The sequence below is a fragment of the Heteronotia binoei genome, chromosome 8, assembly GCF_032191835.1.
Source record: "Heteronotia binoei isolate CCM8104 ecotype False Entrance Well chromosome 8, APGP_CSIRO_Hbin_v1, whole genome shotgun sequence".
Lineage (NCBI taxonomy): Eukaryota > Metazoa > Chordata > Lepidosauria > Squamata > Gekkonidae > Heteronotia > Heteronotia binoei.
In genome coordinates this window covers 127,247,667-127,266,901 of record NC_083230.1, presented here as the reverse complement: position 1 = coordinate 127,266,901, position 19,235 = coordinate 127,247,667, and the positions used below count along the sequence as shown (strand labels likewise).

At 49.5% G+C, this 19,235-nt stretch overlaps 2 protein-coding genes across 2 annotated transcripts in view; one reads left to right on the top strand and one right to left on the bottom strand.

Moving 5' to 3' along the window:
* Positions 1–19,235, top strand: part of AHCYL2 (adenosylhomocysteinase like 2) — a 217,310-nt gene that overhangs the window by 101,092 nt on the left and 96,983 nt on the right. The gene's annotated exons all lie outside the window — the stretch shown is intronic.
* LOC132575945 (solute carrier family 2, facilitated glucose transporter member 11-like) lies at positions 13,432–14,989 on the bottom strand. Its single transcript, XM_060244632.1, has one exon. It carries the CDS (start codon positions 14,977–14,979, stop codon positions 13,489–13,491), a length of 1,491 nt encoding a protein of 496 aa, XP_060100615.1. The 5' UTR covers positions 14,980–14,989; the 3' UTR covers positions 13,432–13,488.

Here is a 19,235-nt window from a genome sequence, read left to right as displayed (position 1 = left end):
CTGATCCAACATGGCTTCTCTTATGTTCTTATGTGACACAGAGTGTTGGACTGGAGGGGCCACTGGCCTGATCCAACATGGCTTCTCTTATGTTCTTATGTGACAAAGAGTGTTGGACTGGAGGGGCCACTGGCCTGATCCAACATGGCTTCTCTTATGTTCTTATGTGACACAGAGTGTTGGACTGGAGGTGCCACTGGCCTGATCCAACATGGCTTCTCTTATGTTCTTAGGTGACACAGAGTGTTCGACTGGATGGGCCATTGGCCTGATCCAACATGGCTTCTCTTATGTTCTTATGTGACACAGAGTGTTGGACTGGAGGGGCCACTGGCCTGATCCAACATGGCTTCTCTTATGTTCTTATGTGACAAAGAGTGTTGACTGGATGGGCCATTGGCTGTGATCCACATGGCTTCTCTTATGTTCTTATGTGACACAGAGTGTTGGACTGGAGGGGCCACTGTGATCCAACATGGCTTCTCTTATGTTCTTATGTGACACAGAGTGTTGGACTGGAGGGGCCATTGGCCTGATCCAGCATGGCTTCTCTTATGTTCTTATGTGACAAAGAGTGTTGGACTGGAGGGGCCACTGGCCTGATCCAACATGGCTCCTCTTATGTTCTTAGGTGACACAGAGTGTTGGACTGGAGGGGCCATTGGCCTGATCCAACAGGGCTTCTTTTATGTTCTTATGTGACACTGAGTGTGGACTGGATGGGCCATTGGACTGATGCAACAGGGCTTCTCTTATGTTCTTATGTGACACAGAGTGTTGGACTGGAGGGGCCACTGGCCTGATCCAACATGGCTTCTCTTATGTTCTTATGTGACACAGAGTGTTGGACTGGAGGGGCCACTGGCCTGATCCAACATGGCTTCTCTTATGTTCTTATGTGACACAGAGTGTTGGACTGGAGGGGCCACTGGCCTGATCCAACATGGCTTCTCTTATGTTCTTATGTGACACAGAGTGTTGGACTGGAGGGGCCATTGGCCTGATCCAGCATGGCTTCTCTTATGTTCTTATGTGACAAAGAGTGTTGGACTGGAGGGGCCACTGGCCTGATCCAACATGGCTCCTCTTATGTTCTTAGGTGACACAGAGTGTTGGACTGGAGGGGCCATTGGCCTGATCCAACAGGGCTTCTTTTATGTTCTTATGTGACACTGAGTGTGGACTGGATGGGCCATTGGACTGATGCAACAGGGCTTCTCTTATGTTCTTATGTGACACAGAGTGTTGGACTGGATGGGCCACTGGTTTGATCCAACATGGCTTCTCTTATGTTCTTATGTGACACAGAGTGTTGAACTGGATGGGCCATTGGCCTGATCCAACATGGCTTCTCTTATGTTCTTATGTGACACAGAGTGTTGGACTGGATGGGCCACTGGTTTGATCCAACATGGCTTCTCTTACGTTGTTATGTGAGACAGAGTGTTGGACTGGATGGGCCACTGGCCTGATCCAACATGGCTCCTCTTATGTTCTTAGGTGACACAGAGTGTTGGACTGGATGGGCCATTGGCCTGATCCAACAGGGCTTCTCTTATGTTCTTATGTGACACAGAGTGTTGGACTGGAGGGGCCATTGGCCTGATCCAACATGGCTTCTCTTATGTTCTTATCATGGGGGTGTAGCCTTATAGCCAAAGGAGTTCCTACTACCAAAAAGGCCTGGTGGTTGTCATGATAAGCAGAAAACCAGTGGATTAAGAACCTGGCAAGTGTTGTCCAACTGGAAAAGCCCTGACTCTTTATGCTTGTGGTTATGGTTTCCTATCATGTGAGAGGTAGGGGAAAATAACATTAAACAACAGGTTTGTATGAAGGTAAGGAAGTGTATTACGGGAGCAGAAACACTCTCCTAGAGTCACAGTTTGGACACACACACCCACGAGACCATTGATCCAGAAGCAACTTCGGGGAGGTATTGACCGTCTTTCTTGCACTCTTTGCTCACAAGTTTTGACCTTGCTGTTCGCTGTTAAGAAATACCAGTTTTTAAAAAACCCAAGAAGTTTAACTCTTATCACACTGTGTCTAATGTGGCATTCTGAGCTGTACTTTAACCCAGTTTATCTCTTTGGACCATGCTCTCGACAGAATACCTGTGGTTCGTATCAGTAGTGTGTATATATTGGCACCTCTTAATTGGGCGTGTTCCCTTTTCATTTAACATGGTCACCTTCACTCATTACTTTCTTGCAGTAGGTCAGCATTGTTAGATGTGAAATTGCCCATAGTAGGTTTGCGTCCTCTTCCCCCTCCCCTCCCTTCCCTACTTCCTGGGTCAGGGAGCAAACACTCCAGTTTGGAGAGCCGGTTTGGTGTAGTGGTTAAGTGTGCGGACTCTTATCTGGGAGAACCGGGTTTGATTCCCCACTCCTCCACTTGCAGCTGCTGGAATGGCCTTGAGTCAGCCATAGCTCTGGCAGAGGTTGTCCTTGAAAGGGCAGCTGCTGTGAGAGCCCTCTCCAGCTCCACCCCACCTCACAGGGTGTCTGTTGTGGGGGAGGAAGGTAAAGGAGATTGTAAGCCGCTCTGAGACTCTTCGGAGTGGAGGGCGAGATATAAATCCAATATCTTCATCTACCTCACAGGGTGTCTGTTGTGGGGCAGGAAGGGAAAGGAGATTGTGAGCAGCTCTGAGACTCTTCGGAGTGGAGGGCGGGATATAAATCCAATATCTTCATCTACCTCACAGGGTGTCTGTTGTGGGGCAGGAAGGGAAAGGAGATTGTGAGCCGCTCTGAGACTCTTCGGAGTGGAGGGCGGGATATACGGTAAATCCAATATCATCATCATCATCATCATCATCATCATCATCATCATCATCATCATCATCATCTTCTTCTTCTTCTTCTTCTTTTTCTTCTTCTTCTTCTTCCTTCTTCTTCTTCTTTCTTCTTCCATGCTTTGGCTTTCAACAAAGTGCGTTACTTTAGGATGACAGCCATTAATCCTGCTCCTAATCCTCGACCAGGGGTAGCCAAACTTGCTTAATGTAAGAGCCACATAGAATAAGTGTCAGATGTTTGAGAGCCGCGAGACACGAATGTCGGACATTTGAGAGCCGCAAGAAAGGAAGGGAAGGTGGAAAGAAAGTATTAGAAGGGAGAGGTGGAAAGAGAGCAACTTTAACTTTAAGCAGATCCAAGCGGGCAGCTGTCTTGGTCTGAAGCAGTTGAACAAAGCAGGAGTCAAGTTGCACGTTTAAGACCAATCAATTTTTATTTAGAACGTCAGCTTTCGTGTGCACTTAAGCACGCTTCATCAGACGAGGAATCCAGCACAGTGAGCAAAGCCGTACAGAGCTGAGCAGAGCCATACAGAGCTGGTAGGCAACGGCATTGGTTCTTAAATCTGTCCCATGTTGCATTCTGGGCCGTTGCCTACCAGCTATATATGGCTCTGCTCAGCTATGTATTTCTTTGCTCACTGTTCTGGATTCCTCGTCTGATGAAGCGTGCTTACGAGCACACGAAAGCTGATGTTCTAAATAAAAATTGGTTGGGCTAAAGGTGCAACTTGACTTGGTGAGCCAGTTTGGTGTAGTGGTTAAGTGTGCGGACTCTTATCTGGGAGAGCCGGGTTTGATTCCCCACTCCTCCACTTGCACCTGCTGGAATGGCCTTGGGTCAGCCATAGCTCTGGTAGGAGTTGTCCTTCAAAGGGCAGCTGCTGGGAGAGCCCTCTCCAGCCCCACCCACCTCACAGGGTGTCTGTTGTGGGGGAGGAAGGGAAAGGAGATTGTGAGCCGCTCTGAGACTCTTCGGAGTGGAGGGCGGGATATAACTCCAATATCTTCATCTACCTCACAGGGTGTCTGTTGTGGGGGAGGAAGGGAAAGGAGATTGTGAGCCGCTCTGAGACTCTTCGGAGTGGAGGGCGGGATATAAATCCAATATCTTCATCTACCTCACAGAGTGTCTGTTGTGGGGGAGGAAGGGAAAGAAGATTGTGAGCCGCTCTGAGACACTTCGGAGTGGAGGGCGGGATATAAATCCAGTATCTTCATCTACCTCACATGGTGTCTGTTGTGGGGGAGGAAGGGAAAGGAGATTGTGAGCCGCTCTGAGACTCTTCGGAGTGGAGGGCGGGATATAAATCCAATATCTTCATCTACCTCACAGGGTGTCTGTTGTGGGGGAGGAAGGGAAAGGAGATTGTGAGCCGCTCAGAGACTCTTCGGAGTGGAGGGCGGGATATAAATCCAGTATCTTCATCTACCTCACATGGTGTCTGTTGTGGGGGAGGAAGGGAAAGGAGATTGTGAGCCGCTCTGAGACTCTTCGGAGTGGAGGGCGGGATATAAATCCAATATCTTCATCTACCTCACAGAGTGTCTGTTGTGGGGGAGGAAGGGAAAGAAGATTGTGAGCCGCTCTGAGACACTTCGGAGTGGAGGGCGGGATATAAATCCAGTATCTTCATCTACCTCACATAGTGTCTGTTGTGGGGGAGGAAGGGAAAGGAGATTGTGAGCCGCTCTGAGACTCTTCGGAGTGGAGGGCGGGATATAAATCCAATATCTTCTACTTCTTCTTCTTAACTTTAAATACATTCTCCAATTCTCCAGCTGGCTTGGCTTGGAGAAGAGATTAAAGAGACAAATGCCTTGTCCAAGCCAACAAACAGAGTAGCAGGGGCTTCAAGAGCCACACAATATGTGCGAAAGAGCCACATGTGGTTCCCAAGCCACAGTTTGGGCACCCCTGTCCTAGACTCATAGAATCACAGGAGTTGGAAGGGGCCATATCGGCTATCTAGTCCAACCCTCTACTTAATACAGTATCAGCTTAGAGATTGGATTTATATACCACCTTTCATTACCCAAACGAGTCTCAGAAGAGCTTGCAATCTCCATTTCCTCCCCCTCCCCCCCCCCCAATAGAAACCCTGTAAGGTATGCAGGGCTGAGAGAACTCTGATAGAAACTGCTCTTGAGAGGAACAGCTCTGCGAGAACTTATAAATGACTGAAGGTGACATTAGCAGGTGCATGTGAAGGAGTGGGGAATCAAACCCGGTTCTCCCAGATAAGAGAGCTCTGGCTGACCCAAGACCATTCCAGCAGGTGCAAGTGGAGGAGTGGGGAATCAAACCCGGTTCTCCCAGATAAGAGAGCTCTGGCTGACCCAAGGCCATTCCAGTAGCTGCAAGTGGAGGAGTGGGGAATCAGGTTCTCCCAGATAAGAGAGCTCTGACTGACCCAAGGCCATCCCAGCAGCTGCAAGTGGAGGAGTGGGGAATCAAACCCGGTTCTCCCAGATAAGAGAGCCATTGCTGACCCAAGACCATTCCAGCAGCTGCAAGTGGAGGAGTGGGGAATCAAACCCGGTTCTCCCAGATAAGAGAGCTCTGGCTGACCCAAGGCCATTCCAGCAGCTGCAAGTGGAGGAGTGGGGAATCAAACCCGGTTCTCCCAGATAAGAGAGCTCTGGCTGACCCAAGGCCATTCCAGTAGCTGCAAGTGGAGGAGTGGGGAATCAAACCCGGTTCTCCCAGATAAGAGAGCTCTGGCTGACCCAAGGCCATTCCAGCAGCTACAAGTGGAGGAGTGGGGAATCAAACCCGGTTCTCCCAGATAAGAGAGCTCTGGCTGACCCAAGGCCATTCCAGTAGCTGCAAGTGGAGGAGTGGGGAATCAGGTTCTCCCAGATAAGAGAGCTCTGACTGACCCAAGGCCATCCCAGCAGCTGCAAGTGGAGGAGTGGGGAATCAAACCCGGTTCTCCCAGATAAGAGAGCCATTGCTGACCCAAGGCCATTCCAGCAGCTGCAAGTGGAGGAGTGGGGAATCAAACCCGGTTCTCCCAGATAAGAGAGCTCTGGCTGACCCAAGGCCATTCCAGCAGCTGCAAGTGGAGGAGTGGGGAATCAAACCCAGTTGTCCCAGATAAGAGAGCTCTGGCTGACCCAAGGCCATTCCAGTAGCTGCAAGTGGAGGAGTGGGGAATCAAACCCGGTTCTCCCAGATAAGAGAGCTCTGGCTGACCCAAGGCCATTCCAGCAGCTGCAAGTGGAGGAGTGGGGAATCAAACCCGGTTCTCCCAGATAAGAGAGCTATGGCTGACCCAAGGCCATTCCAGCAGCTGCAAGGGGAGGAGTGGGGAATCAAACCCGATTCTCCCAGATAAGAGAGCTCTGGCTGACCCAAGGCCATTCCAGCAGCTGCAAGTGGAGGAGTGGGGAATCAAACCCGGTTCTCCCAGATAAGAGACCTCTGGCTGACCCAAGGCCATTCCAGCAGCTGCAAGTGGAGGAGTGGGGAATCAAACCCGGTTCTCCCAGATAAGAGACCTCTGGCTGACCCAAGGCCATTCCAGTAGCTGCAAGTGGAGGAGTGGGGAATGAAACCCGGTTCTCCCAGATAAGAGAGCTCTGGCTGACCCAAGGCCATCCCAGCAGCTGCAAGTGGAGGAGTGGGGAATCAAACCCGGTTCTCCCAGATAAGAGACCTCTGGCTGACCCAAGGCCATTCCAGTAGCTGCAAGTGGAGGAGGGGGGAATCAAACCTCGTTCTCCCAGATAAGAGAGCTCTGGCTGACCCAAGGCCATTCCAGCAGCTGCAAGTGGAGGAGTGGGGAATCAAACCCGGTTCTCCCAGATAAGAGAGCTCTGGCTGACCCAAGGCCATTCCAGTAGCTGCAAGTGGAGGAGTGGGGAATCAAACCCGGTTCTCCCAGATAAGAGAGCTCTGGCTGACCCAAGGCCATTCCAGCAGCTACAAGTGGAGGAGTGGGGAATCAAACCCGGTTCTCCCAGATAAGAGAGCTCTGGCTGACCCAAGGCCATTCCAGTAGCTGCAAGTGGAGGAGTGGGGAATCAGGTTCTCCCAGATAAGAGAGCTCTGACTGACCCAAGGCCATCCCAGCAGCTGCAAGTGGAGGAGTGGGGAATCAAACCCGGTTCTCCCAGATAAGAGAGCCATTGCTGACCCAAGGCCATTCCAGCAGCTGCAAGTGGAGGAGTGGGGAATCAAACCCGGTTCTCCCAGATAAGAGAGCTCTGGCTGACCCAAGGCCATTCCAGCAGCTGCAAGTGGAGGAGTGGGGAATCAAACCCAGTTGTCCCAGATAAGAGAGCTCTGGCTGACCCAAGGCCATTCCAGTAGCTGCAAGTGGAGGAGTGGGGAATCAAACCCGGTTCTCCCAGATAAGAGAGCTCTGGCTGACCCAAGGCCATTCCAGCAGCTGCAAGTGGAGGAGTGGGGAATCAAACCCGGTTCTCCCAGATAAGAGAGCTATGGCTGACCCAAGGCCATTCCAGCAGCTGCAAGGGGAGGAGTGGGGAATCAAACCCGATTCTCCCAGATAAGAGAGCTCTGGCTGACCCAAGGCCATTCCAGCAGCTGCAAGTGGAGGAGTGGGGAATCAAACCCGGTTCTCCCAGATAAGAGACCTCTGGCTGACCCAAGGCCATTCCAGCAGCTGCAAGTGGAGGAGTGGGGAATCAAACCCGGTTCTCCCAGATAAGAGACCTCTGGCTGACCCAAGGCCATTCCAGTAGCTGCAAGTGGAGGAGTGGGGAATGAAACCCGGTTCTCCCAGATAAGAGAGCTCTGGCTGACCCAAGGCCATCCCAGCAGCTGCAAGTGGAGGAGTGGGGAATCAAACCCGGTTCTCCCAGATAAGAGACCTCTGGCTGACCCAAGGCCATTCCAGTAGCTGCAAGTGGAGGAGGGGGGAATCAAACCTCGTTCTCCCAGATAAGAGAGCTCTGGCTGACCCAAGGCCATTCCAGCAGCTGCAAGTGGAGGAGTGGGGAATCAAACCCGGTTCTCCCAGATAAGAGAGCTCTGGCTGACCCAAGGCCATTCCAGCAGCTGCAAGTGGAGGAGTGGGGAATCAAACCCGGTTCTCCCAGATAAGAGAGCTCTGGCTGACCCAAGGCCATTCCAGCAGCTGCAAGTGGAGGAGTGGGGAATCAAACCCGGTTCTCCCAGATAAGAGAGCTCTGGCTGACCGAAGGCCATTCCAGCAGCTGCAAGTGAAGGAGTGGGGAATCAAACCCAGTTCTCCCAGATAAGAGAGCTCTGGCTGACCCAAGGCCATTCCAGCAGCTGCAAGTGGAGGAGTGGGGAATCAAACCTGGTTCTCCCAGATAAGAGAGTTCTGGCTGACCCAAGTCCATTCCAGCAGCTGCAAGTGAAGGAGTGGGGAATCAAACCCAGTTCTCCCAGATAAGAGAGCTCTGGCTGACCCAAGGCCATCCCAGCAGCTGCAAGTGGAGGAGTGGGGAATCAAACCCAGTTCTCCCAGATAAGAGAGCTCTGGCTGACCCAAGGCCATTCCAGCAGCTGCAAGTGGAGGAGTGGGGAATCAAACCCAGTTCTCCCAGATAAGAGAGCTCTGGCTGACCCAAGGCCATTCCAGCAGCTGCAAGTGGAGGAGTGGGGAATCAAACCTGGTTCTCCCAGATAAGAGAGTTCTGGCTGACCCAAGTCCATTCCAGCAGCTGCAAGTGAAGGAGTGGGGAATCAAACCCAGTTCTCCCAGATAAGAGAGCTCTGGCTGACCCAAGGCCATCCCAGCAGCTGCAAGTGGAGGAGGGGGGAATCAAACCTCGTTCTCCCAGATAAGAGTCCACATGTTTAGCCACTACACCAAACTGGCTCTCTGACAAGTGTTTGTCCAGCCGCTGCTTAAAGATTGCCGGTGAGGGGGTGCTCACCACTTCCCTCTGTAGCTGATTCTACCGTTGAACAACTTGGATTATTAAAAAGTGTTTCCTAACTTCCAGCTGGTGCCTTCCCACCCTTCTTGGGAGTCTCCTCTGCTGCCAACAGGAACAGCTCCCTTTCTAGAAGAAAGTGGGCGGGACCTGATGGGGCTTTTGCCCATCAAAACTTCTGATTGGCCCTTGGAGATTTAAAAAAAATATTGCGATGTTGACCATTTTGCGACCGGCTTTGCCTCTCACAGCAGCCATTTTGTAGCTGGCTTTGCCTCTCTCAGCAGCCATTTTGTGACTGGCTTTGCCTCTCTCAGCAGCCATTTTGTAGCTGGCTTTGTCTCTCACAGCAGCCATTTTGTGACTGGCTTTGCCTCTCTCAGCAGCCATTTTGTAGCTGGCTTTGTCTCTCACAGCAGCCATTTTGTGACTGGCTTTGCCTCTCACAGCAGACATTTTGCGACTGGCTTTGCCTCTCCCAGCAGCCATTTTGCAGCTGGCTTTGCATCTCACAGCAGCCATTTTGAGGCTGGCTTTGCCTCTTACAACAGCCATTTTGCGACTGGCTTTGCCTCTCCCAGCAGCCATTTTGTGACTGGCTTTGCCTCTCCCTGCAGCCATTTTGTGACTGGCTTTGCCTCTCCCAGCAGCCATTTTGCAGCTGGCTTTGCCTCTCACAGCAGCCATTTTGCGACTGGCTTTGCCTCTCACAGCAGCCATTTTGCGACTGGCTTTGCCTCTCACAGCAGCCATTTTGTGGCTGCACCCACCACATTGTGTCAGAATTTCAAAGGCACTTGTAGGCTCAAAAACAGGAGTGAAACTCATTTTGTTATGAGGGCCGAATCTGACATAAACGAGACCGTTCTGTGCTGGGCCAGGCCATGTTGGGCTGGGCCTTGTGGGTACCCGTTTAAGATCAAGTAGCAGAGACATAAACTTTATAAAGGACACAAACAAAAGTAAAGATTTTTTTAAAACTTCAAACATGCTTAAAACTTTAGCACTCATTGGCCTTAAAGGTGCTTTCTTTGTATCTCTCCCCTGGGATCCTGGGAACTGGGCAAAGGAAGCTCTGGCTCTTTCCTTCCTTCCCCAGGGGACCAGGAGGGAGAGGAGCCTCAGCCAACAGAAAGAAGAGAGGCTTGGCTCAATAGCTCTGCAACTGAGAGAGCCTTGCAAAGCAAGCTGTAATGCAGAAGGAAGCAGATACTGCCAGTCACTTGGGGGCCTGATAAGAGCTATTTGGGGGCCTGATTCGGCCCTTGGGCCGCAGGTTTGACATCCCTGCTCAAAAAGGTTGGGGACCCTTTGTTTAAATTTTAACTCCAAACAAAAGTTAACATGGTTAAAAGATGGGTACTGTGGTGCTGTATGCAGAGGGAGGGAGGTTGGACTATGTATATATATCAGGATTTGCACATTATTCTGTGAATTCCAGCAAAAACCTGTGATAGCTTCAGCTTTTAAAAAACGTACAGGCCTGCTGTGTTGCTTCTGGGTCAGCAGCCGGGGCAGAGTTATAAAACTCGTTCTCCCATGACCCAACTGGAGAGCCCCTCTAACCTCTGCAGCAGTCAAAGAGTAATGAACCATGAGCTCAAATTTTGGCCATTGGTACCACCTGGGGGGAGGAAGGCTCATTAGAATTTTTGGCACAGCCGGGATTCCCAGGCTGCAAGCAGGAGGTTAGGTTGCATAATTCCGCCTCCACTTCGTTAACTCTTCATTTCCAGCCACAACAACCCTCTTAGTTTCCAGTAGTTAAAATCTGACATTTGTGTCGTAGTGTCTTTCTCCCAGTACTGCTGTGTGAAGAAATCTCATGGACTTATCTTAACCCCTCAAGTCAAATTCCAGTGTATCACAGGTAGAAGAAGAAGATGAAAGAAGATAATGGATTTATATCCCACCCTCCATTCCAAATCTCAGAGTCTCAGAGCGGCTCACAATCTCCTTTACCTTCCTCCCCCACAACAGGCACCCTGTGAGGTTGGTGGGACTGAGAGAACTCTTAAAGCAGCTGCCCATTCAAGGACAACTCCTGAGAGAGCTATGGGTGACTCAAGGCCATTCCAGTAGGTGCAAGTGGAGGAGGAGTGAGGAATCAAATCCGGTTCCCCCAGATAAGAGAGTTATGGCTGACCCAAGGCCATTCCAGCAGCTGCAAGTGGAGGAGGGGGGAATCCAACCCGGTTCTCCCAGATAAGAGAGCTCTGGCTGACCCAAGGCCATTCCAGCAGCTGCAAGTGGAGGAGGGGGGAATCCAACCCGGTTCTCCCAGATAAGAGAGCTCTGGCTGACCCAAGGCCATTCCAGCAGCTGCAAGTGGAGGAGGGGGGAATCCAACCCGGTTCTCCCAGATAAGAGAGCTCTGGCTGACCCAAGGCCATTCCAGCAGCTGCAAGTGGAGGAGGGGGGAATCAAACCCGGTTCTCCCATATAAGAGAGCTCTGGCTGACCCAAGGCCATTCCAGCAGCTGCAAGTGGAGGAGTGGGGAATCAAACCCGGTTCTCCCAGATAAGAGAGCTCTGGCTGACCCAAGCCATTCCAGCAGGTGCAAGTGGAGGAGTGGGGAATCAAACCCGGTTCTCCCAGATAAGAGTCTGTGCACTTAACTACTACACCAAACTGGCTCTCTGAAAAATGTCTGCCTCTCTTTCATACTCACATACACACACATTCAGTGTGTTGGCATCAAGAGCCCATTTCCAACATCGAAGCATGAACACAACTTTTCACAATAGGTGGAATTTCTCCACCATATATTTTGTTATCAGTTTTGTGGAATCTTATCAGGTTCTCTTCCTATCAAATGAAGTCAGGCATAAATCTCTCCAGAGAATTTAACAGGGCTCCTCTGAAGCAGTAGTTCAGAGGGAGGGGCTGTGGCTTACTGACAGAGCATCTGCTTGGCATGCAGAAGGTCTCGGGTTCAATCCCCGGCATCTCCAGTAAAAATGAAGAGTCAAAGATCTCCTGGCTCAGGTGGGCTGTTGTCGGGGGGGGGGGGGGACTGTAGTTTTTTGTGTGTTCTGCGGGAGAGTTGTGTGCGTGTGCGCATGATCCTATGCACCTTTCCACTTGCCACAGAGTTCACTTCGAACTCTCTTCCCTACACAGGCTTCTCTTGACAAACCAGGGGTGTTTTTTTTGTAGCAGGAACCAATGTTCCTTCTAAGCTGCAGAGTCTTGTGAGCAAAAATTCTACTTTGTGAGCTACTGGCATTAAAGTTGTGAGCTCCTGCATAAATTATTGTGCTTCTGGGGCCGCTTGGCCTGAGCTAAGGGGGTCAAGCCAGAGGCTAAAAAACTCAACTAACTCAGCTTAGAGGGAACACTGATCAAAATGCATTCGATTCATTTATTTAGTTAGGGCGTTTCTGTGCTGTCCGTCCGCTGTACTTGCTTAAGGCAGTTGACAACACAAAATGTAATAAAACAAGGAAAATTAACAGTTAACGTGTCAAGTGTTAAGCTGTCAAGTGACTTCTGATGTATGACGACCCAGTGGAGGAATGACTTCCAAAACACCTACTCTTATCTTTACGTAAAAATGGGCTTCCTTGATGAATCAATGCCTTTTATATTAGGTCTTCCTCTTTTTGTGCTTCCTCCTAGCGTTCTTGGCTTTCCCAGTTAGTCTTGTCTCCTCGTGATATGACCAAAGTACAACAGCTAATTAATACCCCGTATTGAAAAATGCACCTTAATTAGAAGAGCCGGAATGGTTGATCAGGCTAAAAAGAAAACTGGAAAAACAATGTTGGATATCAACCCTTTAATTCAAAAGCCTAGGTAAAAAGATGTGATTTCAGAATGCTAGTTGAAATTCTCACCGTGTCCAGAACTCCTTGAAATTGGAAATCTAGCATATCAGCATTTTTTCCTGGCTTCCTCTCAAGGCCAGCTTCACATGTGCAGAATTGCTGTTATCTAAACCGTGGAGCTATGTTATGTTATGTAAACCGAACCTGGGTTATGGCGAACTTGGACAGTATAATCAAAAGTAGAGACATCACCCTGCCAACAAAAGTCCATATAGTCAAAGCGATGGTATTCCCAGTAGTAATGTATGGCTGTGAGAGCTGGACCATAAGGAAGGCCGAGCGCAGAAGAATAGATGCTTTCGAGTTGGAAAAGAATCTTGAGAGTCCCTTGGACTGCAAGAAGATCAAATCAGTCAGTCCTAAGGGAAATCAACCCAGACTGTTCCCTGGAAGGTCAGATGCTGAAGCTGCAGCTCAAATCCTTTGGCCACCAAATGAGAAGGGAGCACTCGCTGGAGAAGACTCTTGAGAGTCCCTAGGACTGCAAGAAGATCCAATCAGTCAGTCCTAAGGGAAATCAACCCAGACTGTTCACTGGCAGGTCAGATGCTGAAGCTGAAGCTCAAATACTTTGGCCACCGAAGGAGAAGGGAGCACTCCCTTGAGAAGACCCTGATGCTAGGAAAGATAGAAGGCCAAAGAAGAAGGGGATGGCAAAAAATGAAATGGCTGGACATTGTTACTGATGTAACAAACACGGATTTAAGCAGACTTCGGAGGATGGTGGAAGACTGGAGGGCCTGGCGTGACTTTGTCCGTGGGGTCGCAAAGAGTCGGACTCGACTGTGCGACTGAGCAACAACAAGCCGTGGAGAGCTTTTGATATTGCAGTTGACTGGTGTAACCCAAGAAGCGCTGGACACTCTCTTTTCTTAATACAAAGTTCTGTTTTGAGAGGAAACCTCCAAACCCAATAGTCTCCCTCAAAGGCTGATTATCTGCCCCAGTCCTATAACAAATTCCTTCCAGGTCTTTCAGACTCTTGTGCACCTGGAAAGTTCTTCAGGTGTAGGATTGTCTGTGGTGCCCTTGCTTTTTTTGAAGCGGTTGAATTCACTCTTGATGTCCATGAGCGTTTTGCCTTTTGTCTCTGGGAGGAACCGGAAGAAGACGACCCACGAGACTACAGTGACGCCCATAAAAACTAAGAAGCAGAAGGTACCCAGGTAGTGGATGACGTATGGAAATGCTATCCCGACTAAATACTGTCCTGCCCAGAGGAGAACTGAGACCACTATTAACGCAGCCGGCCTAGAGGACTGCGTAAAGAGTTCTGCTATGACAGGCAACGTGACCCCCGCCGGCCCTACCGCAAAGCAAACGATGACTAGAAAGATGATCGCCACGTTGCAGTACGGTAACCAGAAGAAGTGATCTTGCAGTGAGAAACTAGCCGTGAGCAGCGCCATAAGCAGCACCATCAAACCATAACCCCAGAGGAGCAGCTTCCTCCTACCGAAACGTTCGATAAGAAAGAAGCAGACAAGGATGGAGCTGAGGTCACAAGCTCCCATTCCGAGAATTACATAGGGCATGACGTCTTGGTCAATCCCAGCTGTATGGAACACGTCGAAAGAGTAGAAATAGATGGCGCTGACACCGGCCAGCGGCACCGTAACTGTTAGGATCACCATTAAGCATACCTGACATCGGAGGGTGGGGTCCCTGAAGAGCTCCCAGACGTTCATAATTTTGACTTCCTTCATGGCCGCTTTCTCCTTCAACAACTCGTCCACTTCCGCTTTGTGGTTCCCTCGGCCCCAGAGCCGATTCATAGATTTCAAGCATCCTTCCAGATCTCCTTTCTGGATCAAAAGGTAGGGCGGCGTCTCGGGGAAGAAGGGAATAGCAACCAGCGGCACCAGCGCTACGATTCCGGCACTGGCCAGGAGAAGCGGCCACAGCGACTCTGTCCCTAAGAGTTCGCGTAGGCCGGCCAGTTGCCCTAGGAACTTCCCCAAGTTTGCAAGAAGACCACTCGTCGCATTCGTCAGTCCACGGAACTTCTTAGGGGACATTTCTCCCAGGTACTGACCTTGGATACAGGTGCCCAACCCTCCGCCAAAACCGTACAAGAACCGCCCAAACAGAATCATCTCAAAAGAACTCGCCAGTTTGCTGGTGCCCGTAATCAGCGTAGCTGCCAAGAGGGCCAGGTTAACTAACCCGAGACAGTTCCGCTTCCCGTATTTTGAAGACAGATATCCTGAAAGGACGGACCCCGTCACTCCTCCAATGCAGAAGATGGAAACGATGGTGGACCACAGGATGGTGAGGTTCTGGTCGTCGATGGGTGCGTTGTATCTCTCCAGCCAAGTTTCATTGATGAACTTCTTGATGAATGGGGAGGCAAAGCTGATCACGGAAACGTGGAATCCGTACAAGAAGGACCCACTCAAACCCACAATGATGGCCATCTGGAAGACTCTTTGGTGCAAAACCAAGTCGGAGCAAAAGCTGGCCATCTTCAGTTTTGTGGCCCCAATGAGAGCTCTGTCATCTGATGAAAGAGAGCGTTGACTCTTGAAGGCTCATATCTCGAAAATCTTGTTCTAAGGTGCGTTGAGACTTGAATCTTAGCTGCTGTCCGTCAGTATTGCTCTGGTTTCTAATTCGACTTTGTACTGTTTATTTGGCCTTAATTTTGCCTGAGGTCAGTGGATAAAAGTCCATCTTTGCAAAAGAAAGTGTGTCTCACTTGAGCGCTCTAGTCTAACACTGTGGAAGCTTATCGTTTTTAAACAGCAGTTTTCTGTACTTTTGCTGTGGTATTTCTCCATTGTTTGCGTTCTTTTCGTCACAGATAGTGGGCCAAAATGGGACGAAAAACCAGAGATTTGTGTCCCATTTGTACACCCAGCATAGAACACAGGAGTTTTGACTTCAAAGTGAATTTCCTTTTAAAAAAACACTGGTTATGCCCCCGAATTCTAACATCGCAGACACAAATATGGGAAAAAATAAGAGAGATCAGGGGTATAATGTTAAAAGTGAAAGCAGAAGTTATGCTTTTAAATCTTAGATCAGGATTTGAATTGTCGTCTTCTGCTAACAATAAAAGGATAACCTATTTGATTTTTGCAGCTTAGTTAGCTGTTGCTCATAGATGGAAATCTGATAGGTATCCAATTTAAATCTTTGGCATACTAAAATATGGACTTTATATACTACGGATAAATTGTCAGATATGTCTAAAATAGATGTTGGGACAGAAGATAATGATAGTGATGATTTTGTAGCAGGCCCGTTCCCCGTTTTGGAATATTTACAAGACCAAAAGGAAATTCCTGATATAATCTCAGTTTTACAATTATGGTAAATATGTTGGTGCTTTCGGTTTATTTTGGCTGCTAGAATGCTATTATCTACTAGATAACACTGTCATCTGCTAGAATTTATTATCTACTATCTGTAACGTTTGCTGTTGGTCAGTTTGGAGAATGCATTTGAAATTAAAGTTCCTTCCTTCCTTCCTTCCTTCCTTCCTTCCTTCCTTCCTTCCTTCCTTCCTTCCTTCCTTCCTTCCTTCCTTCCTTCCTTCCTTCCTTCCTTCCTTCCTTCCTTCCTTCCCTAAGAACATAAGAACATAAGAGAAGCCATGTTGGATCAGGCCAACGGCCCATCCAGTCCAACACTCTGTGTCACACAGTGGCAAAAAATGTTATATACACACATACACTGTGGCTAATAGCCACTGATGGACCTGTGCTCCATATTTTTATCTAAACCCCTCTTGAAGGTGGCTATACTTGTGGCCGCCACCACCTCCTGTGGCAGTGAATTCCACACGTTAATCACCCTTTGGGTGAAGAAGTACTTCCTTTTATCCGTCTTAACCTGTCTGCTCAGCAATTTCATCGAATGCCCACGAGTTCTTGTATTGTGAGAAAGGGAGAAAAGTACTTCTTTCTCTACTTTCTCCATCCCATGCATTATCTTGTAAACCTCTATCATGTCACCCCGCAGTCGACGTTTCTCCAAGCTAAAGAGTCCCAAGCGTTTTAGCCTTTCTTCATAGGGAAAGTGCTCCAGCCCTTTAATCATTCTAGTTGCCCTTCTCTGCACCTTCTCTAAAGCTATAATATCCTTTTTGAGGTGCGGCGACCAGAAGTGCACACAGTACTCCAAATGAGACCGCACCATCGATTTATACAGGGGCATTATGATACTGGCTGATTTGTTTTCAATTCTCTTCCTAATAATTCCCAGCATGGCATTGGCCTTTTTTATTTATTCCTTCCTTCCTTCCTTCCTTCCTTCCTTCCTTCCTTCCTTCCTTCCTTCCTTCCTTCCTTCCTTCCTTCCTTCCTTCCTTCCTTCCTTCCTTCCTTCCTTCCTTCCTTCCTTCCTCCCTCCCTCCCTCCCTCCCTCCCTGTCCTTCCTTCCTTCCTTCCTTCCTTCCTTCCTTCCTTCCTTCCTTCCTTCCTTCCTTCCTTCCTTCCTTCCTTCCTTCCTTCCTTCCTTCCTTCCTTCCTTCCTTCCTTCCTTCCTTCCTCCCTCCCTCCCTCCCTCCCTCCCTTCCTCTCTCCCTCCCTCCCTCCCTCCCTCCAATATCTCATGTTCTTGTCTTGCGACTCTCTAATATCTGACGTTAATTCACTGTGGCTCTTACATTAAGCAGGTTTGGCCACCCCTGGGCAACAACTATAAGTTGGGCTAGTATGAGAAATGCCTGAGGGATTACAAGAGAAGTTGGTCACAGGATGGGATTCCAAGATTCTGTGCACTTGACTCTTCATTTGACAGGAATGGCATGTTGTACAAAGTGTGCAAATTGGAAATCTACTTTTTCTGGTTTTGAATTTATGGCCATGTATGCACTGACCTACATGTAACTCCCCTGTAGTCTACCCCGTCTTATGGCTGGCCCTATCCATGTTGGACACATGTGCGTTTGTGTGAACTTGGAGGGGGAGAGAGAGTGCTTTTGAGTGTTCATCTCCAAAACATGTCTTGGATACACACGGACCCACAAGGCCATTGATCCAGAAGCAGCTTGGAGTTGTATTGATTATCTTCGCTGACCCATCTGTCCACAAGCTGGCTGTATCTTCATTGTGCTCTTCGGCGCTAAACTGGAGGTGCGACTCGGAAGTGATTCTCTAGTGAGATGAATGGCATGTAGAAGGGGTGGCCAGCTTCTGTATTCCAAGGAGCTGTTAAGTCAACAGTCATGAAGCATGTGCCTTGACTAAGAGAGCCAGCTTGGTGTGGTGGTGAAGTGTGCGGACTCTTATCTGGGAGAACCGGGTTTGATTCCCCACTCCTCTACTTGCACCTGCTGGAATGGCCTTGGGTCAGCCAGAGCTCTCGCAGGAGTTGTCCTTGAAAGGGCAGCTTCTGGGAGAGCTCTCTCAGCCACACCCACCTCGCAGGGTGTCTGTTGTGGGGGAGGAAGGAAAAGGAGATTGTGAGCCGCTCTGAGATTTGGAATGCAGGGGCGTGATATAAATCCAATATCGTCGTCGTCATTATCATCATTAAACTTCTTCTCCCCCCCCTCCCCTGTTTCTTACACGATCTATGCAGCACAATGTTCTGGGTGGTTGGATGAAGGCATCTAGCTAGAAGAAGATGTTGGATTTATATCCCACCCTCCGCTTTGAGTCTCAGAGTAGCTCACAATCTTCTTTCTCTTCCTCCCCCACAACAGTCACCCTGTGACCCAGTCACCCTGTGAGGTGGGTGGGACTGAGAGAGCTCTCTCAGAAGCTGCCCTTTCAAGGAGAACTCCTACGAGAGCTATGGCTGACCCAAGGCCATTCCAGCAGCCGCAAGTGGAGGAGTGGGGAATCAAACCCGGTTCTCCCAGATAAGAGAGCTATGGCTGACCCAAGGCCATTCCAGCAGGTGCAAGTGGAGGAGTGGGGAATCAAACCCGGTTCGCCCAGATAAGAGAGCTCTGGCTGACCCAAGGCCATTCCAGCAGCTGAAAGTGGAGGAGGGGGGAATCAAACCCAGTTCTCCCAGATAAGAGAGCTCTGGCTGACCCAAGGCCATTCCAGCAGGTGCAAGTGGAAGAGTGGAGAATCAAACCTGGTTCTCCCAGATAAGAGAGTTATGGCTGACCCAAGGCCATTCCAGCAGCTGCAAGTGGAGGAGTGAGGAATCCAACCTGGTTCTCCCTGGTGAGAGCTCTGGCTGACCCAAGGCCATTCCAGCAGATGCAGGTGGAGGAGTGGGGAATCAAACCCAGTTCTCCCAGATAAGAGAGCTCTGGCTGACCCGAGGCCATTCCAGCAGCTGCAAGTGGAGGAGTGGGCAATCCAACCCGGTTCTCCCAGATAAGAGAGCTCTGGCTGACCCAAGGCCATTCCAGCAGCTGCAAGTGGAGGAGGGGGGAATCCAACCCGGTTCTCCCAGATAAGAGAGCTCTGGCTGACCCAAGGCCATTCCAGCAGCTGCAAGTGGAGGACTGCGGAATCAAACCCGGTTCTCCCAGATAAGAGTCTGTGCACTTAACTACTACACCAAACTGGCTCTCCGAAAAATGTCTGCCTCTCTTTCATACTCACATACACACACATTCAGTGTGTTGGCATCAAGAGCCCATTTCCAACACCGAAGCATGAACACAACTTTTCACAATAGGTGGAATTTCTCCACCATATATTTTGTTATCAGTTTTGTGGAATCTTATCAGGTTCTCTTCCTATCAAATGAAGTCAGGCATAAATCTCTCCAGAGAATTTAACAGGGCTCCTCTGAAGCAGTAGTTCAG

Coding starts and splice junctions, on each gene's coding strand:
- LOC132575945 (XM_060244632.1), bottom strand. CDS start 14,979: ATGGCCAGCTTTTGCTCCGACTTGGTTTTGCACCAAAGAGTCTTCCAG.